The 20,872-nt window shown below is 47.3% G+C and overlaps 1 protein-coding gene across 3 annotated transcripts in view; it reads left to right on the top strand.

The window, feature by feature from the left end:
• Nucleotides 1-20,872, top strand: part of Brd4 (bromodomain containing 4) — an 80,438-nt gene that overhangs the window by 41,570 nt on the left and 17,996 nt on the right. The window contains exons 2-9 of one of the 3 annotated variants that reach the window (XM_020156128.2): nt 4,767-5,085; nt 8,724-8,861; nt 10,139-10,274; nt 11,929-12,218; nt 12,795-13,157; nt 14,013-14,141; nt 19,695-19,904; nt 20,510-20,709. In XM_020156128.2, the coding sequence (XP_020011717.2) occupies nt 4,801-5,085; nt 8,724-8,861; nt 10,139-10,274; nt 11,929-12,218; nt 12,795-13,157; nt 14,013-14,141; nt 19,695-19,904; nt 20,510-20,709 (1,751 nt within the window). In that variant the 5' untranslated portion in view covers nt 4,767-4,800. Of the gene's footprint in view, nt 1-4,766; nt 5,086-8,723; nt 8,862-9,422; nt 9,551-10,138; nt 10,275-11,928; nt 12,219-12,794; nt 13,158-14,012; nt 14,142-19,694; nt 19,905-20,509; nt 20,710-20,872 lie in introns of those variants that run through there. The other 2 variants (XM_020156130.2, XM_020156131.2) reach the window with 2 other exon arrangements.

Raw genomic sequence — 20,872 nt, forward strand, 5'->3', positions numbered from 1 at the left:
CATGATCTTCAAAGCCTTCTGTGTAGCTTGGGGTGGCAGGCACACCACATCAACTATTGGTTGAGATGGGGTCTTGAGAACTTTTTTTTGCCTGACTGACCTTGAACTGTGATCCTCCCTATCGCAGCCTCCCAAGTAGCTAGGATTATGCACTTAGCTTTTACTCTTTTGGGGGGAGGGGCAGCACTTGATATTGGTGTTTGATCTCACGTTTGCATGCTTGCTAAGCAGGAACTCTACCTCTTGGCCACAGGTCAGAATGAACCTGGAAAGGAAGCAAGCAAGTATTTTAAAATCTTTTAGATGGAAAGCTTTGGTTGAAAACGTTGTCTTAACTGTGTGGAGAATACATTCTATCCTCCTGTCAGCTTCACATGCTGATAATCCTTCTTGCCTAGACTGTTGCCTGTGCTGTCACTGCTTTGTCTCACTACCAGTGCACGCACCATATTCCCTTCAGGTGAGCCTGGAACCCTCCCTCCTTAACCATGGACAGAGCAGCCCTGCCCTTGTTCATGGTATTGACCCAAGTATTGCTTAATCACTCAGGAGGCTGTCATGTCAACAACTGCTGAGTTCCCAGGGCTGACATGTAGCTATTGCTGGACGCATTGGATGCGCTGGTGACTGAACCTGGCAGTCACCACATTGTCCATGTGAGAACAGCTTTTCCAGTGTTGCGATTCACCTGGAAGCCCCAGTAACAATCTGGGTGTGGTTGCTACTATAGGGTACACTTGGTTGTGCTAGGAGGACATGAGAGAAGTCAGGATAGGCCTGCTTTCAGGTTCCCAGATGTGTGCACTTGGGGTTGACTGGAAGTCTCAAAGTGGAGAGCAGGGTGCTGGGTGGAGGTTGGCACCTACCTGTGTGTCCTAGCAGGGATAGCAAGTGAAAGGCTCAAAGGTGCTAGGTATAGCAGAGGCCATGTTCTTTGGAGCACAGATGAAAGGGCCTGGGGCAGTAGGGGGTAAGGGTGACCATTGTGGTAAAAAATTTACCCAAGGAGACTGTGCCTTAGAAAAGTTGTTTTGTGTCTTCCATAGAACTGCTCAGTAGGCTTTGCTCCCTTGCCCCATAACAGACAAGATGTTCTGGTTGATTATCCTCCTGTTACTTGTCACTGCAATAGGAGGGGGTTCTTAAAGTTTTCCGTACTTTACTCTCCTTTGGTTATATGCAAGAAGGTTGAGCCACAAAATTCAGCTGTCTGGGCATAGCAGCTTTATGATGGGTAAGAAGGTGGTCTCATGAGGTGTGGATGCTGCCTAGACTGGGAATGGGTGCAGAATAGGAGTACCAGCATCTTGTGGAGACCTTCTGGCTCAATCCTTATTATTTAGTGATCTCCCTCCCAGCAGCCATAACTATAACCTGTTGCTGATTCTAGCTCAGAGCATCCTAAAAAAAACTTTGAGGTATTTGTGGCTCTCAGGCTATCTAACTTGTTGAATGTCATACCATCACATTTGGATTGACAGCTTCCAGCAGTTTCTTTTCTTTTTTAAATCTTGATTGATTGATTGATTGATTGATTGATTGATTTTTATGTTATAACTGGGGTTTGAACTCAGGGTTTTACAATTGGTAGGCAGGAGCTTACTACTTGAACTATACTTCTAGCCCCTAGCAGTTTCTTTCCTTGTGGAGTTGACCTTAAACATTATGAGTGTGTAGCTCTTATAACTAGTTTTCATGTTAAAGAGATCTCAGCCTTTGCTGACCGTTTGTGTTTGACCCTCTGGGGTGTGTGTGCAACTCACCTGCAGGTACTTCTTTGGTTCAAAGGCCAGTTTAAACTGCCCAGGAGTCAGATGTCAGGTTCTGCTTGTTCAGATGTGATCACATCCTTGGTAAGTTAGTTAATTTATTCTTTCTGCCTCAGTTTCCATTTCTTTCCTGTGAAGTTGGAATGAGATCAGTAGTATTAAGAATCGTGAGGACTTAAGTGTTACTATGCATCAAATGTGAGTTACTTAGCTAGGATTGGTGCTTTGATTTTTGCTTTCTCTTAAAACACTAAAAGGCAACGTTCAGGTTTTCTGTATTTAAAAAAAGCTTCAGCTGGGCTGGGTGCTGGTGGCTCACACCTATAATCCTAACTACTCAGGAGGATCACAGTTCAAAGCCAGCCTGGGCAAATAGTTCACAGGATCCTGTCTCGAAAAAACCCCTCACAAAAATAGGACTGGTGGAATGGCTCAAGGTGAAGGCCCAGAGTTCCCAGTACTGCAAAAAAAAGAAAGAAAAAACTTCAGCCAGGTGACTTACACCTGTAGTCCTAGTTACTTGGATGGCAGAGAGATCCTGGAGCCTTGGGCAAATAGTTCTCAAGACCCCGTCTCCAAAATGGGCTGGAGATGTGACTCAGGCGGTAGAGTGCCTGCTTTCCTAGCAGGAAGCCCTGAGTTCAAACCCCAGTTTCGCCCAAAAAAAAAAAAAATTTTTTTTTTTTTTTAAACCATCTTGTAAACAGAAAATTAACTTCCTGGGCCTTTCTGGGCCTGGTGGGAAGATGATTTTGTTTTCTGAGACAGGGTCTCCCTATGTATCCCAAGCTTTCCTTGAACTTAAAATTCTCCTTCCTCACTTTTCCAAATGCTGAGTTTAAAGATGTGTGCCAGCCACCATGCCCAGCTCTCAGCTGTTTTTCCAGAGCTGCTCTGTGTCTTAGTTTTCTCTCCTACTTCATCCTTGGGCTACCTTGAGATTTGTATGCTTAGCAGTGTTTCTTCTTTAAATCAGTTTGCTTTTTTGCTTATAGTACATTTATTTTTAAAGGAAACTGAATTAAAGCCACACATGGAAATCAAATAAATTTAAATACCATGAGAACAAAATGGCATTGTTTAATACTGTTTGTATAAATAATTGTCTACTAACACCTCACTAAATCTGCTTCTTGTTTTTCTTCTCTGTCACCTCATGAGTGAGAATATGTCTTTTCTGTAAGGCTGCACACAGCTTCTGGGGGTGTTGCCTCCCTCCAACCATCCTGAGGCTGCCCCGTTGTGCTTTGGTCAGCAGTGTGATGTGCCAATGGCCAGATACACACACTATTTGCACTTGCAGTCTTCCATGTGTTTAGGCCCAGGCCCTAGAGCTCTCATCCCTCTGTATTTTCCTCTGAACAAGCTCTTCCTGACACTTCATACCTTACCCCAACCTTTGGGTGCACCTCTCTCTAGTTCTTACACTTGGGACTAACTGCTTCAGCAACCAGAATACCTAGGCATAAAGCTGCTGCTTTATGCTTGAAGTATGTTCCATAATGAAAGCCTCAAATCTCATCAGAACTACCCTCTGCCACTCTGTGGTCCTAAAACCCCTTTTCCTAAAGCTCTTGCCTAACTTTCTCAGTCAGAGGTTTTCTTGCCTTCACTGAACTCCCTGTTCTGACCTACAGATGTTTATTAGATGCAGGTAGCCCCTAGTTTAGAGTTTTACTATTGAAACTGGGATTAAAGATTGTGTGCCTTTTTCTTGCCAATAGAAAAGTGCCACAAACAGGCGAGGTATAGTGGTATGCGCCTGTCATCCCAGCTACTTGGGAGGTATAGGTAGGAGGATTGCAATCTGAGGCACTATCTGAAAAATAAAACAGAAAAGGGCTGGTGGTGTGGCTGAAGTGGTCGAGCACCCACCTGATAAGCATGAGGCTCTGAGTTCAGATCCCAGTAACCCTCTCCACTTTGCCAAAAAAAAAAAAAAAAGTCCATAAATAGGCAGTGCACAAAAAGGGTGCAAATGGTTACTCCACATTTGAGCAGATTTTTTTTTCTCATTAATGGCACAGGGACTCTCAGCATTGAGTAAGGGGCAGGTTGCTGTGTTTCTTGGGCATTTTGCAAAAAATAACATGTACCCCTGACCCGCGATTGTACATTTTGGAATTTGTTCCATTAGGATAACTGAACAGGGCACAAAGTCATGCTTTTGAGAATGCATGTGGCAGGATATGCAGAGTTGACATGCCTTTCAGCAGGGGTCATTTGGGGGGAGGGGACAGGAAGGTACCAGATGGGGTGCTTGTCCTGACAGCCAAGCAAGGAATTGTTACAGGAATGCTCCATTCTGGTGGGTCAGGAACAGATTTTTTTTTTTTTTTTAAACAAATAACCTTTTCTGGGATTTCTTTTATCATTAAACCTGCATTACTTGAGTTAACCTGGAAAATGTTTTGGGAATGAGGCTGTGCCCTGAGCACTCAGCACTGGGCTGTGTGGCCCATCCAGGGGCAGGTGGGCTGGCTTGGCCTTCTTGCTTATCTTTGCCCAGCCCTGGCTCACCAATTGGAATTACTGACTTGGCTTGATGCTTAATGAACCACAAATACTAACAAGAACTTGAATGTAAATGCCAAATTTGGGGCCTTGCAAATCATCCTCTTCTCCATTACAGGCAGCATCCTCTAAAAGCTTGCAGGTGGAAAGGGACCATGCAGGTTTGTAAAACATCTTTATTGAACCTTCTCTCCTGGGAACTCTAGTGCTCAGTGCCCCCACTGATTTCTGGCTTGTTATAACTCCATAGCTCTGCCCCTGGCTACTGGTAAGTGATTTCTCATTCCTTCTGGATGGTGAGTCTTGGAGGAAAGCAGACATTGGAACCCTTTTAGTCAGGGCATGGATTGCCTCTGCCAGCCGACCTAACTAGTTCCTACCAGGGGAGGTCAGTCCTTGAAGGCTACAGCCAAAGTGATGAGTCATTTTAAATGGTGCCCATGTGCTGCCTGTCTCTTATGGGACTTTTCTCTCCCCTTGTAGAGTGTCTGGTGAAGAATGTGATGGGATCACTAGTATGTCTGCGGAGAGCGGCCCTGGGACGAGATTGAGAAATCTGCCAGTAATGGGGGATGGACTTGAAACTTCCCAAATGTCTACAACACAGGCCCAGGCCCAACCCCAGCCAGCCAACACAGCCAGCACCAACCCCCCACCCCCAGAGACCTCCAACCCCAATAAGCCCAAGAGGCAGACCAACCAACTGCAATATCTGCTCAGAGTGGTGCTCAAGACATTATGGAAACACCAGTTTGCGTGGCCTTTCCAACAGCCTGTGGATGCCGTCAAGCTGAACCTTCCTGTGAGTAGCTTGGGCAGGGCCGGGGGTCATTGTCCACCCTCTCAGTCTCCTTTGTGTTTGCTAGTGAGATCATATTCTGAGGGAGGGAATAGAGGTGGTTTTGGAGTCATGGCTGAGCTTTGAACACTAGTACCTATGGGGCCTTTCAGTGTGTGATTTCAGCAGTCCTAATGAACCAAACTGGTAAAGGAGAAACAAGCTAACTGGCTTCAACACTTAGTTGGTTTTTCTTAGATATTAGGATCCTGGGGAAAGTTGTGTAGAAAGAGGTTGAAACAATGGGAAAAGGGTTGCTTACTGATTTCCTTCCAGTTCCAAAGTAAGTTCAAGTTGGATCACTTCCTGGTCCTGGCCTCCTTCCCCTCTCAACTGTTGTGGGCCAGGCCAGTAGAAATAAATGTGGTCTTTCAGACTATGCAAGAAAGGGACAGATTTTCTGTAGCAGCAGTCAATAGCATTGTCACCCAAGGCAGGTTGGAAAGCTAGGATGGGTAAGTACAGGGAGGTGGCCTCCAGGGGAGAGAGGTTTATAGTTGGAGCTCCATAGGCTGTGTCCTTCCTTCAGAAAGCAGTTTTGTCTCCCTTCTCTGTGTGGCCACAGTGCACTTGTTCTTGTTTTATTTTTTGTTTTTGTTGTTTTGGGGCTTTTATTTTATTTATTTATTGCATCACTGGGGTTAGCATTCAGAGCCTTACATTTGCTAGGTAGGGCTCTTGCTGCTTGAGTCACTCCATCAGTCCTGAACCTCAGGAGCTGGTCTCTAAATTGTCCTCTGTTTTGTGCCAAGTCCTATGCCCTCTTGCGAGTGGATTAGGTGAGTGACAGTGGTAACTGATGCAGGATGGGTCTGCAAGTGATGGAACTGCTCATGTGGAGGAGTGACCTTAGTCTGCCAGGGTGTACAGATTCTTGAAGGAGGGAAACCCCAGTCTAACCTGCCTGGCTTGAAAACTATGTGTGTATTACAGCTACCCCTTGCTTATGTGCCCAGCAAATACAGGTCCTTGGGAGGAAAGAGAGTTAAGAGGGGGCACCTCAGGTGTGGATCATGAACTGGCTCAGGAAAGTGGTAGAGGCAAGAAGGGGACCACACAAATCATTGATCAAGACAAGAAGTGGAGGCACTTGCTGTGATAGACTGCAAGTCACTCAGGGGAGGCTGTTGGGTGAGTTACTACACCAGTCTCTAGCTGGGCTCTGTAGGTCCACAGTTGAGGGTGGACATTTTTAGAGCAAAAGCAAAGAATCTTGGCACAGAAGGAGCTGCTAGGGGCGTCGAAGCCAGGGGCCTCTGAGGCTTTCCTGGGAGGAGGATGGCATGGAAGGTAGCAGATACAGAAAAGAGACAGGAAAATTACTGACAGATAGCAGTTCCCCAGATTTCCACATCAAAGGCTTCAAGGCTACAGGAGGTCAAGGACACAAGGATTCCAACGTGATCATCCTCTTGGCCTTTGACCTTAGGAAGATGTGGCACAGAAGTAGAAATCAGATTTGTAACAGACTGAATGAGAAGTTATGGGTATGAGGCCACCATTTGAAGAAACTTGGCTTCGAAAGGATGAGTCAAAGCCAGAATAGATGAGGGGTTAGTTTGTTACAGAAAAATGTAGTGAGAGTGTGGGAGAGGTGCAGGGGCATGGAGGGCTGAGAGGGTAAGGACCAAGAACAGGGAGGCCTGAGGTCTCTATAAAGAGGTAGCATCCCAGGTTACGCTGAGAGAACATAATGGTCAGTGGGACAAACAGGTGCATGTGGCCAGTGAGGCCACGGGGTCAGTTTCTGGAGACTGGACTCCTGAGAGTGGCCAAGATTCCCTTGCTCTGGAAACCTACCTCTGTGACTGTTGATGTCACTTTCAGCAGCTCTGATGTGGGAAAAAGTCTAATTGCTGGTGACACTGATCCAATGTCTTTAGAGATGGGAGAGTGAGGAGCCAAGAGGAAGGAGGTTGCTGGGTCAGCATGTGCTGACCCAGAGGGGCTAGTCTGCTGGCAGGATCATCACACTAACAGTATCTTTTGGAAACTGAAAAGAAGAGCTTCCTCTTCAGAAGCTATTGTATAGAGCCACCTTCCCCCAAATCTCCCCTCATTTCTGTTTTCTGATGCCATCCCTATCTTCACCTGTGTTTTGGCCTCTTATTGTGCTTTAAACCAAGTGCCCCAGCTGTCAGTCTCTCCCCTAGTTCTCTGTTCTCATCCTGCATCCTTCCTGCATGACCTTCTACTGTTGTCCTCTTTATCCTTGAGCCACTTGACTCTGTGTGGCCAATGCTCATAATGAACACTATTCTTGGAGACCTTTGGCCATAGACTAAAATCTAGATTTCCACTGAGCTTGATGTATTTGTGCTTGGTTCTCTTTGGGAAAGGAGGGCAGAGCAGAACAGAGCATAGCAAGTCTGGGGTTTGAGTGCCCCTCTTGGCTTCGAGCCTGGGTGTGTATATTGCAGTCCATAGCAAGGTAGGGCACGGATCTGTGTCAGCAAGCAGTAGCTTTTGTTCCTTTTTCAGTGTCAGAGAAACTCAAAACCCCACTGCACATCACTGTTTTTAGGTAAGACATTAACTAATGATCTGCGCTCTCCTCTCTGTAACAGACTCTTTGCCCCCAGCTGCCCCATTTGATACCCTACCCATGCCTAATGACTGGAGTGTTCATTCTTGGTGGGGGAGGTAGCCTTAGAATATGTGGCTCTTAATGGATCTAGCCAAGATGCTGTCTTGCCGTCTCTTAGCTCCCTGCCTGGCCTTCTCTGGTCATCCCTCCTGGAACCGCAGGCATTGCTTGTTTTGTTTCCAAATTCCTCATGTGTTTTTGAAAATCAGCTTTTGGTTTTAGAATAATTTAGATTCAGAAAAGCTGTGAGAGTAGCTCAGTTTGATTTTCAGGGCTTTAAGGCCCTCAAAGACTTGTCTGGCTTGTGTTTGGCACTTGAGACTAAGATCTGAAGGCATAAAGATTGGGTCCACTGAATTTTTTCATTGAGGATTGTGAAGGATGTCCAGACTCCTCATTTGGACAACTAATCTGGTTAGTTGCTCAACCACATCATGTACTAATGAATCCTTAATGGTATGCTGTGTGTAAGTGGAAGAGATGGAAGTCTGGTGCAGTTGATTGAGGGTGGAGGTTTGTGCCTCAGAGTTCTTCCAAATGACAGGAAGCTGGGAGTGCAGTTGTTAAGGGAGGGTTGTGACACTGGTGTAATGGGAATTTGGACTTTATGGGTGAGTAAAATCAATCACAAAGGAGAACCTACTGTGATTGTTTTTCTGGGTACAAACTACTTTTTAAAAGGCTATTTTCTCCCCTTAAACTGAAAGGATACTTTAACAACAAAAAAAAAAAGAAAAGAAAAAACATAAATTCCAGTAAGGAGCACCTGTTCCAAGATAGGGCAGTTGGCAGTCACACACATTTTTCTCTCCAAATTGCCACCCAACATTTTGGAATCCTACTCTGATCCACTTTATCATGGGTTTCCCTTGAGGTCACTCACTGACAGAATGGAAGAATTTCAGCTTTCCAGGAGTAAGACCCAGAGGCCAACACAAACACATACCCCACCCCCACTATTCCAGTGTGGGTACTCAATGTGACACTGGCCTTCTTTGCTTTTTCTGCTCCCTAGGATTACTATAAGATCATTAAAACACCTATGGATATGGGAACAATAAAGAAGCGCTTGGAAAACAACTATTACTGGAATGCTCAGGAATGTATCCAGGACTTCAACACTATGTTTACAAATTGTTACATCTACAACAAGGTGAGATGTGGGGACAGGTATCTACCTTCCCTGGAGGAGGGGGAGGAGTTTGAGGAGATAGGGGGCTTGGGTAAACCAGCTTGACAGCAGGAGACCACTGAAGGTAGAGGTGTTGGGACCTGTGGTTGTGCCTGGGATTGGGTGTGTTTGTTTCAGGGGGAGGAGGGCACTGGCCATGGTAAGCTATCCTTGTTAGCCTGAAGCATGTGCTTCTGGTGCCCTTGGGATTTTAGTTACTGAGCATGTCTAGGAAAAAAGGTATGAGGACAGTCCATTGGGATGGTATAAATTGTCAGGGATGTGACTACTCAAATGGAGTTGTGCAGAGGTGTGCTCAGACAGAAACCTCGGTTTGAGAGAGGGTACAAAGGGGCCGGCCGCAGAGCCCAACTATTCTGTGGGTCACAGTCTCCTGGAACTGTGGACATGACCATTGATAAATCCTGGCCATAATATTGAGTGTCCCCCTGATCTTACATGTAGATCCAAGGGTCACTTCCTAACCCCGTAGCCAAACCTTTCGGCTCGGCTGTGCCATGAAGCCAGATCATTTGTTTACAGTTCAGACCACAGATGTGATTAAAACCAACCCTTTCAAATAGAACGACTCTGGAGGGAGACACTATACAGAACTCAGCTTTTGACCTCTGCTGGTGTAGTGGGTAAAATTGCCCAGAAGAGATGGGTAGGTGAGTTTCTTGAAGTTTACTGTGTTTCGTAAAGTCTTAGCTCTCACTACCTAGGTGGAAGTGAAATGTTCAGATCAGGCCCTCAGTTTAGACTGAGTGGGTTCAGCATGTTCTGGACAAGGTGTCAGAGTGGGGACCCATAAGGCAGTGTGAGATGGGCCTTGTCCAAATCCCACCAAGCTGCCTTGGGGATATGTTGGGGAGCACTGTTGGAGCCCTGCTAAAGGGTTCATTGCAAGAAATTCTGTGTAATTTGAGTATTTCTAACGAATTCATTTGCATTCGAGGAGGCCATACTGCAAGGAGGGTCCCTGTCAGGGATTGGCTGAATTTGGTAGATGCTTAGGATCTAGAAAACTAAGGATGGTTTCTCAAACAGTGGAACTTAAACAATGAGAGAGGGAGGTGCAGATAGGCCCTGTAGGGACACCTTGTAGCATAATCCCTGAGGCCCCTTAGGATGCAGGTCAGGAAAGGAACCTGAATATGATGTTCCATTCATTGGGGCAGGGGGTGGACTAGGTGATCTGTCCACAGAGGCAGGGAGTGGTGGGCTTCCAGCTCTACCCCACCTGTCTTCTCATCCAGCCTGGAGATGACATCGTCTTAATGGCAGAAGCTCTGGAGAAGCTCTTCTTGCAAAAAATCAATGAACTGCCAACAGAAGAGACTGAAATCATGATAGTCCAAGCAAAAGGAAGAGGACGTGGGAGGAAAGAAGCAGGTAGAGTACTGAAATAGCAAGGAAATCAGCTTCATTTCTCCCTATTCTTTTACTCTCTGAGGTTAGTAGAAGACTCCAGATGGTGACGTAATGTACTGAAGTGCTGCCATTTGAATGGGGTGGTCAGTTTCAGTATTGGATCTCCCTCACAGGGTCCCATAACCCTGCAGCCTCTTTTAAGTAAAAATCGTTGGGCTATGGGTTGTTCATGAGCTTAGATGGAAAAGAATGTGTAGCTTTTTTAAGCACATTGACATTGTTTGACTTCTTGTAAGGGCTATAGATGTTTTTTATTCTTTTGGGGGTGTGTGTCTGTGTGAGTCTCTGGTGCTGGGGATTGAACCCAGCACACATACTGAGCAAGGGCTACACCCCCAGTTACGCTTTTCCATTTTTAGAGTAAAAAAATTAATCTGAGCAGAAACAATTCTAACCAGTGTCCCAGTCATAAAGCCTTGAGGTTTGTAATTTACCTTAATGCACTTGTGTCATAGCCCCCTTTGATGCTCAGTCAGTTCTGCCCTCATGTATCTCTGTGTCTTGTCCTTCGTGGCTCTGTGCTTCACAAGGGCAATGTTTTCGATGTGGCTCCTAGATATGAGAATGTTTGCTTATCTTGAGGAGAAATCTTCAGCCTGGCCTCCCACCCTGCTCTGAAGTGGCAGTGACACAGAGGGCAGCCAGTTCCCTTGTAGTGCCTGGAATAACCAAGGAAAACTTCATCTTGCTGGTCACCTTTTTGGCTTTGTACAACCCTTTGACTGTTGTACATACCAAGTCATGTCCTTTTCTTTAGAGGAGCCTGGTCCTTGCTTTCCAGGACCAGGGGATTGGTTTGTACACAGATCATAGTGACATCTTTTCTCTTCCAGTCCTGGGAGAAGCCCAAGCATGGTGCCTGGGGAAGAATTGGGAAAGTCCTCAGACCTTACCCTTATCCTTCACAGGAAGCCTGGACACTGCCCAAGAACAGCCTGAAGATCAAGGCTGTTATGTGCATGCAAAGATTGTGGCAATCTGAGCCATGCTTGTAGGCATGCTCCCTGGCCCACCTGCTCAAGTTAGAGCCCTGGTCATAATGACTTGGTTTTGGAGCAGATTGGGTATACTATGTGACTGTTTCATGTTTGGACTCACCTGCATAGCTGCAGGGAGGTAGCCTGATGGAGTCACAAAGGACAGAAGCTGTCCACCTATCCCTAGTGGTTTCCGGTAGGTGGGTTCATGCCAGTTTCCAGAAACCTTGGTGAGGGTGGCTACTGTTTGCTCCTGTCAGAAGCATTGGCACTTCTGGGAATGAGGACAGCTCCAGTTGAATGCTCCAAGGCACATTTCTTTTGATCTCTTGTCCATAGTCCTGGTGCTAGCACTTAGCATGGGTTTTCTGCTCCTTCTGCCCAAGCCTTTCTTCTCATAAAGGGGTCTTTGTGCCCAAGTGGGGAATTGCATCCAGGTGTATAGTATGATATGCTACTGCTTTCTGATCCCTGGGGACGGGGATGGTTTGACATGGATGGGTTTGACACAGTGATGTCTGGGGTGTGTGAAACACTGTCTTGGAGGCAAATACACCACATAGATATGTGGTGGTATCCTGGCAAGGTCAGCCAGCATGTGTCAGCACTTTTAACTCTATTCTTTTTATAATTGGTAGGGACATCAAAGCCTGGTGTCTCCACGGTACCAAATACAACTCAAGCATCAACTCCTCCACAGACCCAGACCCCTCAGCAGAACCCTCCGCCTGTGCAGGCCATGCCTCCCCCCTTCCCTGCTGTCACCCCAGACCTCATCGTCCAGACCCCTGTCATGACAGTGGTGCCCCCACAGCCACTGCAGACGCCCCCGCCGGTGCCCCCTCAGCCACCACCTCCACCTGTTCCAGCTCCCCAGCCTGTGCAGAGTCACCCACCCATCATCGCAGCCACCCCGCAGCCTGTGAAGGTAAGCATCTTGGGCACAGGCAGGCTGCTACCACCAGGGATGGAGCGTTGCAAGATACAGGTGGTCCGGGCCTTATTGGTGGTTTGTGTAGAGCCTGTCCTAGCTCCTGGGTACCGTCATGTGTTTCCTGGGATATCTTGGCACATCTGATTCATAGCCCAGAAGATGTTGACCCAAAGATTTCATATCCAAGTTACACCTTCCCATGATTCCTACTCCCTTCGTCTGTCTCTTAATTCGAATAGTGCCTGTTCTCAGGTGTTGTCTAAACAGTCCCTGAGTTGTTTCTCTCAGGGGCTCTGTGGGAGAAGTCTCTGGCATTAAGCAGGAAATGGTTTTGAATTCTCAGTAAGCAAATCCTGTGCTTTCTCCTGCTGTTGATGATTCTATCCCAGCTACAGAGCAGAGTACTGAGTCCGTCTCCCTTGCCTTGGTCCTTTGCCTGTGCAGTTACCTTTGGACCCAGTCCCAGGAGTTTTGGGACCCTAGACAGGGCCTGGTTTCATGTTGATCCTAAGAGCAGCTGTATTAGCTGGCGTCTCTGACCCAAGTCTGTTGTGCCTATGTTTCTGGCAGACAAAGAAGGGGGTGAAGAGGAAAGCTGACACCACCACCCCCACCACCATCGACCCCATTCACGAGCCACCTTCACTAGCCCCAGAACCCAAGGCCACCAAGCTGGGCCCCCGACGGGAGAGCAGCCGACCTGTGAAGCCCCCAAAGAAGGATGTGCCCGACTCACAGCAGCACCCAGTGCCAGAGAAGAGCAGCAAGGTCTCAGAGCAGCTTAAGTGCTGCAGTGGCATCCTCAAAGAGATGTTTGCCAAAAAGCACGCTGCCTATGCCTGGCCTTTCTACAAGCCCGTGGATGTGGAGGCGCTGGGCCTGCATGACTACTGTGACATCATCAAGCACCCCATGGACATGAGCACAATCAAGGTGGGGCAGGACCTCCCTTCCCATGTTTCTTCCTAGATCGATCCAAGAAGGCCCTGGCCTACTAGTCTTTGGACTTTCTCCACCAGTCCAAAGAAACCTCATGCCCCCTGCTGGGAGCTGTGTGCAATTAATGGGGGGGATGGACCATGTACTAACACAATGTACTTGGCCATTTTTGTTGTAGACAGCATTGCTGTGAGGCCTTCCCAATGACTTGGGGCACCTTATACCTGATAGATACTCGAAGAGAGCTTGGGGGTTGTTTTTCCTCTGCCAGGCTGTATGTGATGGAGAGGGTTTTACCATCTCCTCTTCACAGTGTAAATGCTGATGTTTTAAGATTTTTTGCATTTTTCTCTTTCTGGAAGTGAAATAAGGCTACCTAAACATGAAACAGGCAAAAGGGAGAACAGTGCTCTGTTCCTTTGACCAGTGTCCTGTTTTCTGTCCCCACGACAAATATGTGCAAGATCAGAACTGGACCTAACCTTACTTTTGTCTTCCCTTCTTCAGTTGTAGCTTCAGCTCTGCTTCCTGTGTCCTGTTGCTCTTTAGCCAGTCATAGTGCTCCCAGTGAATAAGCTTGGATGCTAACAGGATAGTTTCCAACACTGAAACTTGCTCCTTGTCCATCTCATGCTGAGAACTGGGGTGATTCTGTCCCATGTTTGTCCCCCGACCCCCCACTGCTGCCCCCCCTTAATTTAGGGTCTGGATTAAGCTAAGCCACTAAGAAGCCAACTTGCTCCTACAGGTAGCCCTCAGTACTGCCGCTGCCACTGTCATCCACCACCACCACCACTCCTTTAGAAAACAAGTAGCATAGTGAACTGGGACATGTTTTGTTTTTTCCAGTCTAAACTAGAGTCCCGTGAGTACCGAGATGCTCAGGAATTTGGTGCTGATGTCCGACTGATGTTCTCCAACTGCTATAAGTACAACCCTCCTGACCATGAAGTGGTTGCCATGGCCCGAAAACTCCAGGTGAGGATCTGGGTAGGGTAGGCCAGTGTATTTCTGTCACTGCCTTTGGGATAATGCCATGTGACTTTGAAGAGTGGAGTCTACTGAGGTTAATGCATTATTTAGGTTGGGGTTATTAAAGCTGGGTGGCCAGCTTTATTTTGAGGTATCCCACTGAAAGCCCCTCCCCTATTCCCTCATTCTCCATCTGCATTCTCTTGCCCTTTGCTAGAAGAGTGCACACGATGCAAGGGTCAGTCTCTTTTCCAAAGCACAAATGTTTCAAGTCAGTGGGGGACACACTTGTCAGAGAATTTTGTCACAGTGGTGAGCCAAAGTAACTGCTCACCTGTGGGTATTTCTTCACCAGAGCCTTGAAAGCCTTTGTTTACCTTCTGGCTGTCAGGGAGGAGGGATTTGTAGACATTTGATGTGACCATGATTCCTACTCTGATCCCTGATGGGTGGAGTTTGCAGCTCCTCTCCTTCAAGTTGAGAGTTCTGGGTGATCAACACTGTAAAATGCACATATGGAGGTGTGGTGGGGGGAGCCTTATAGCATGGATGTATACATTTAACTCCACTTTATTTTAAAGAAAGACGATTGTATATATAAATTTAAATGGGCTAAAGTGGTAGTAAGATCAGGGGTTTAAAAAGTCTGGAGAATAATAAAGTCAATATATAATACCTTGGTAATTTGCTTTTTTAAATTCTTTGAAAAGAAACGTAACATTATTAAAATTCCCAGCCAATTCTCCCCAAGGCCAGGAGTTGCTGCTTCTCTCAGGAGTCTGAGCAGGCTATGAGCTGAGCTACCTGCCTTCACAAGATGCAGGTGTCTTAATTGTGGGCCTCAAGGCTTCCTCGCACCTGGTTCTCACAGCAGGTACTTACAGGGCAGAGGTGAGGACTTGCAAAGATTTTGGTGACCCCTGGGTCTGTGCCACATTGAGGCCACATGAATCCTGTTGCCTACCTGTCTGCCTCCTAGTTCTGCTAGCTTCACACTTGTTCCATACTTAACACCATAACAGCTCCTCTCTAACTCCCCCTGTTTTGTCATTCAGCCTTTTGTGTGATTAGGAGCTGTCTTTGGTTCAAAGGACATGTCCTGAAATTTCTGGGGTAGAAGAAACACTTCCCTTATGAGATTGGGTGGACTCTTAGTGTGGGCATGGCTCTTGTTCACATGTATGCTCAGACTGAGCGTGGCTCAAATGGTATAGTGCATGCCTGAGACCCTGCATTTAATTCCCAGTACCTGCCTCCCCCCCAAAAAAAAAAAAAAAAACGAAAGAAAAAAGAAATAACCAATGCATGATCATACTTTCAAAGTTTTTATTTCTAGGACTTACTCATTTTCTGTAGTTTTGACTGGGGAAAGGGGCTCCCTCTTTAGTTTAGTATTACCTGATGTCTTCACAAAGACTACCCCTTCACCATTTATGTTTTCACCTTTCCCATCCTTAAAAAGTTCAAACTACAGTTTTACTGTAATTCTTGCATAGGGTCACTCGTGTTAGTAGTGCCTTCACATTTGTGCCTTAGATGCTTGCCTGCCACCATCCTTTCCTCCCATTCTCTAGAGAAGATGGGGTAGCTTTTGCCCCCACTCCCCAAGATTTGATACCCATGCACCTTATTTGCCTTCATGGAACTTGTGAAACCTAAACAAGTTCTTTGCAATGACCAAAGGATGCTTTTTTGCTCTTTTCTTTTTTCTTCCTTTTGTGGGACTGGGGTTTGAATTCAAGGTTTTATGCTTGCAAAGCAGGCAATCTACACTTGAGCTGCACCTCCAGTGCATTTTGCACTGGTTAATTAGGAGATGGGATCCTGCAAACTATTTGCCCATTCTAGCTTTGAACCACAATCCTCCCAATTTGAGCTATTTTCTTGAAGAAAGAAAAGAAGCACTCTCTACTCATTTTTGCATCTGATATTTCCTGTCCTTCCCTGGCACTCTGGAATCATTACCTCTTTACAACCTCTGCTTCTCCAACAAAGATTTTATAGTTTTATGTAAGATTTTTCTCTTTGCATCTTTCTCCTCATTGTAGGTGAACCTGCACAGACATGTCATTTTCACCCATAGCATGGTCACCGAGATGTTTGCCACACAGTAGTAGTTTTTTTTGGGAGGGAGGTTGTAGCTGTGGTTTGAACTCAGAGCCTACACCTTAAGCCACTTCACCAGCTCTTTTTTGTAATGGGTGTTTTCAAGATAGGGTCTCTTGCAGTATTTGCCCAGGACTTGATTTGAATGGTGATTCTCCTGATCTCTGCCCCCTGAGTAGCTAACAGTAATCTCTTAAACTGAGGAGTTCTCCTAGATGTTGACCTGGTGTCATGCTGGACTAGATGAGGCTTGCCCTTGAGGAGGGTACAGTTCAGGTAGAAGTGGAAGAGTGTATTGTGGGAGTGGGGGACTCTGCCTTCAGGTGTGGTCACCTGTCTTTGCCAGGGTAACTTCTCTTTTTCTGGAAGGCATTTGTGGTGATTGTTGCATCTTGTTTGTTTTTGTTTTGTTTTTCTCTCCAAGGTCTCCCACATCATTGTGGTTTGGCTACCTAGAATATTAATGGGGTGTCAACTCAAAGCCCTCAGCCTTGCTCACCTCTTTTAAGATGTGTTGGGACCTGCTTAGTTAAAATTAGGTTGTGCCCAAGGAATGGCATTTATCTGAATTCTAGTCTCTTGATTCCAGGCCTTTAGGAAATCTCCCTACAGCCTGAAGCCATGGTGGGGAGTTGGGGGAGTAGGGGCAACTGGCTGTAGGTTTGAAGTTTCCTCAGAAGCCCAAGGGTGGCTTGGACTGAAAGCCACCAGTATAGCTAGTGGGCCCCAAAACTGCTGATGGTCCTGCCCTCTCTCTTCTTTTGTTGTGAAATGTGGCTACCAGAGTTCTGTGGGGCAGGGGATTGGATCACATTCAAAGTGGTATGCAGTTGTTTTTACAGCAAGGAAAAATAAACTGAAAAATATGTTGGGATCCTGTGTTAGATCCCAGAGCCAGATAGGTTTCAAGATAGGTTGTGCATGTGTCTTTGTGTCTTCACTCAAGTTTCATCCAACACCTGGAACCTAGTGGGCCTCCCACTTCCTGTGTCCTACACCTCCACTGAGGATCTCTTACTCCTTGCCTCCAGGGACTGGTTCACCTAGGGATGTTTGGGCACTTTGGCCACCTAGCATGTGAGCATGTCTATTTCATTAGATGGAGGGACATGTTTTCTCTGCTGTTCAGATGCATACCACAGGTAAGTGAGGCTGATCAGCTTTGAAACCAGCACACTGGTGAGGTTGAGAAGCACACTGTGAAGCATATTCATAGAGGAGTAGGGAGGATATGGTATGGTGGGATGCTGTCAGCCCAGCAGCAGAAGGCTCAAGCCCCATTTTTCCCTGGTGAGTGCCAGTGTTGTCCTTGTAATCACTGTCTTCCCTCACAAGACGCTTGCCGTCAGTGCATCTTAGTTGGGTTTTCTTGGTCTTCTTGCTGGCCCCACAGCAGTCCTATCTACATTCTTGCTCCCTGCTCCTTTTTCTCCTTGGCATCATTCTCCCTGGTTTCTGCAGCAGCGTTTGTCTTCCGGCCTTGGCCTGGTTTACTCCTGAGGTCCAGCACACCCTTTCTGGTTACTCCTAGTTCATTGCAACTCCTTGCTCTTTCCTCCTTAGTGCTTTTTTAGAAAAGTTCACAGCTGCATTCACTCCTTCTGCTTCCTGCTAGACCCTGAATTCCTTAAAGGTAGGGAGAGCATCATTTCTCTTTAGCACACAATAGGATGTTAGTGGATATGTGCTGTCATAGCCACTCAGCAAGGTGTCCTCCTGCCCCTCACTCACACTCAAGCAGGGTTCAGGAGAAGGGGGGGGTCACATAGCTGGACACAGCCATGAATCCAGCAGCCCCAACCCTGCCTGATGTTAGTTTCTCATTCCAACTGACTTTCTGTATTATGCTTCTTGATCTTGGCTTCGGGTAAGCCAGGACCATGAGCACCAAGGGAATAGGAGGAGGCCACAGAGAGTGTCACCTTCCTCACCTCCATGGCCACAGTAGCCACAGTGGTCATGGAAGTAGCACAGGGAAGAGGAACAGGGATGTACTTTGGCAAGGATAGTGATGTGAATGCTGGACCAGGAAGGCTAGATACAGATAAGAGACCTGAAGCAGCTCTCTCTTTTGCTGGACTTTGCTTCTGTCCTAGGAAGGAGAGCTGGTCACCCCTTTTTAATGTCCTGACACTTCCCATTACCCTTCTCTCCCCTCTGTTATTCGGGTATAAACCTGGCTCTTACAGAAGCTAGCTGACTCTTTGGGAACCTAAGCCTACCCACATCTAAGGCACTGTGACTAGGTGGTCGGTGCTTCCAGCACGTGGCTAAGTGCTGGAAGTCTAGGGCTCTTGGTTGTTGCCTCGCTGTGAAGCCGTTTCTTTTCCTGCCTGGTTCTCTTTCAGTTCTCTTTTCTTGGGAGACTCTAGTTATCCCCTCCTGTGTATGTTTCTCCTTGTCATGATAACTGCTGAGGATTTATGTCTGAATAACTCAGAAAGTTATTGCCTATTTCGTATTGGCCAGTCAGAATCCCAGGGCAGGCCTTTGTAGAAAAATGAAGCTGTGCTGTAGGTGGTCGGAAGGGAAGGGAAGGGAAACCATACCACAGTTATGCAGGATGTATATCCTGCTGCAGAGGGCACTCCCTCCCCAGCTGCCTGGGTTTCCTGAGACTTCAGGAGAGGCTCCTGGGTCAGGCTCCATCCAGTATGCTGCGAATTGTTCAGCCCCTGCACTGCTGTCTGAAGCATCTACACACACTCAGGGGAAGTTACCTTTCGTTGTGTGAGTTGCTGCGTTGATGATTTTATTCCTTCTCCCTCTGTCCTTTGAGTCATCATTGGATTGATCATGGAGTACTCAGAGTAGAGGCCCTGCCATTTGGTTGACAGTGTGGCTTGACTCCCAGGAGCACAGGCAGGGTTGCTGTTCACTGAGTTCTGTGACCCCACATGGTTCCAGCTGATTCCTGGATCTTAGAGTTAAGAGGTATTGGGGTCTTCTAGGGTGGGTTCCTGTACCCAGAATCCTTGGAGCCTCTGCTCAACTCCGTAACTCACAAGGTGACTCCCTCCCTGAATCCTTAGCATCCCCCACATTCCTGACCTTGTTCCCTAGAGATGCCTTAGACTTGGGGCCTGTTCCAGTGCTGTTCCCTCTATCAGAAAGGTCTCAGACTGTTTGTGAGGCTCTTGCTTTCTTCCTGTCATTTGTGGAGCAGCCTCAGACTAATGTCAGTGATCACCTGCCTACCTGCTTTACTGTGTCCCTCTGGGAGTAAGTGCCCAGCTATGTCAGGACCACCTGGTTCTTCAAAGTGAGATTTGAAAGGCCTGTCAGAGGGCCTTATCTGGCCCCTTGCCACCCCTCCACCCTTCCTGTTAGTGACAGGGAGGGGTCTCCATCCTTACAGCACTCTTCAACCTCTTGCTTGCTTCCTGTTGATTTGGCTCCAGCAGCTGGTAAGGCCGAGGTGACCCTCAACGGGTACGGCTTTCCCTCCCCCAGGATGTATTTGAAATGCGTTTTGCCAAGATGCCGGACGAGCCTGAGGAGCCAGTGGTGGCTGTGTCCTCCCCAGCAGTACCACCCCCCACTAAGGTGGTGGCCCCGCCCTCATCCAGTGACAGCAGCAGCGATAGCTCCTCCGACAGTGACAGTTCCACTGACGACTCTGAGGAAGAGCGAGCCCAGCGGCTGGCTGAGCTCCAGGAGCAGGTGAGGGCACCCTTGGGCCAGGGCATTCTCCCCAGAGGTTTCAATAGATGTGCTTGCTCTACCTTCCTGTTGGGTCCTTTGTGTCCTTTCCCCTCTTGTCAGGTCTAGTGCATGTTGATCATATACACATACATATGTATGTGTTGTATATATGTATATATTGTTGTGTGTAGGGTGGGGGACCTGGTCATTTTCTGAGGCTCAGTATCTAGAAGAGGCTGAGCCAGATGTCCCTCTCCTGGGGCTGCCTGCTTGCTCCTCTTCTTCCAAGCTAGTCTTCGGGCACTTACTGCCCAGTGTCTGTACACTTTTACCAAGATTCTTAAGAACCCTTCTTAAGAATATCCTGGGACCAGGGTGACCAAGGGCTTAGCAACTGTCAGCTTACGCACTTTCTCTGGTCTGGAGGATGCTGACAATCTTTGGAGTTAGGGAACAAGTGTGTGCGGTTACTTTGGGTCTGTGGCTAATGTGGGAGGTCAGTGGCCTTCCCTCTACCTCCTCCTCAGCCAGGCCCTGATGCCTGGGCTTGGTGCTGAGCCAATACCCAGGTCTGGTGATAGGGACATTCCCCAGGATGTATATCTTGCCTGTCTTTTACACAGCTTAAAGCCGTGCATGAGCAGCTTGCAGCCCTCTCACAGCCCCAGCAGAACAAACCAAAGAAAAAGGAGAAAGACAAGAAGGAAAAAAAAAAGGAAAAGCACAAAAAGAAAGAGGAAGTGGAGGAGAACAAGAAAAGCAAAGCCAAGGAGCTTCCTCCCAAAAAGACAAAGAAGAACAACAGCACTAACAGCAGTGCGAGGTCTGTGTTTTAGATTTTGCCGTGGGTGGGGAGGGAGGAGACTGTGCTGCCACAGCTGGCAGGCCAGGTCAGTGGGCCGCTACAGCACTCTGCCTCCTCACCTTTGCTGAGCTCTGGGAGCCCACCGCGTGTGCTTGATTCTGGCAGAGCTCCAGCTCTCATA

Source organism: Castor canadensis, chromosome 14 (genome assembly GCF_047511655.1).
Source record: "Castor canadensis chromosome 14, mCasCan1.hap1v2, whole genome shotgun sequence".
NCBI lineage: Eukaryota > Metazoa > Chordata > Mammalia > Rodentia > Castoridae > Castor > Castor canadensis.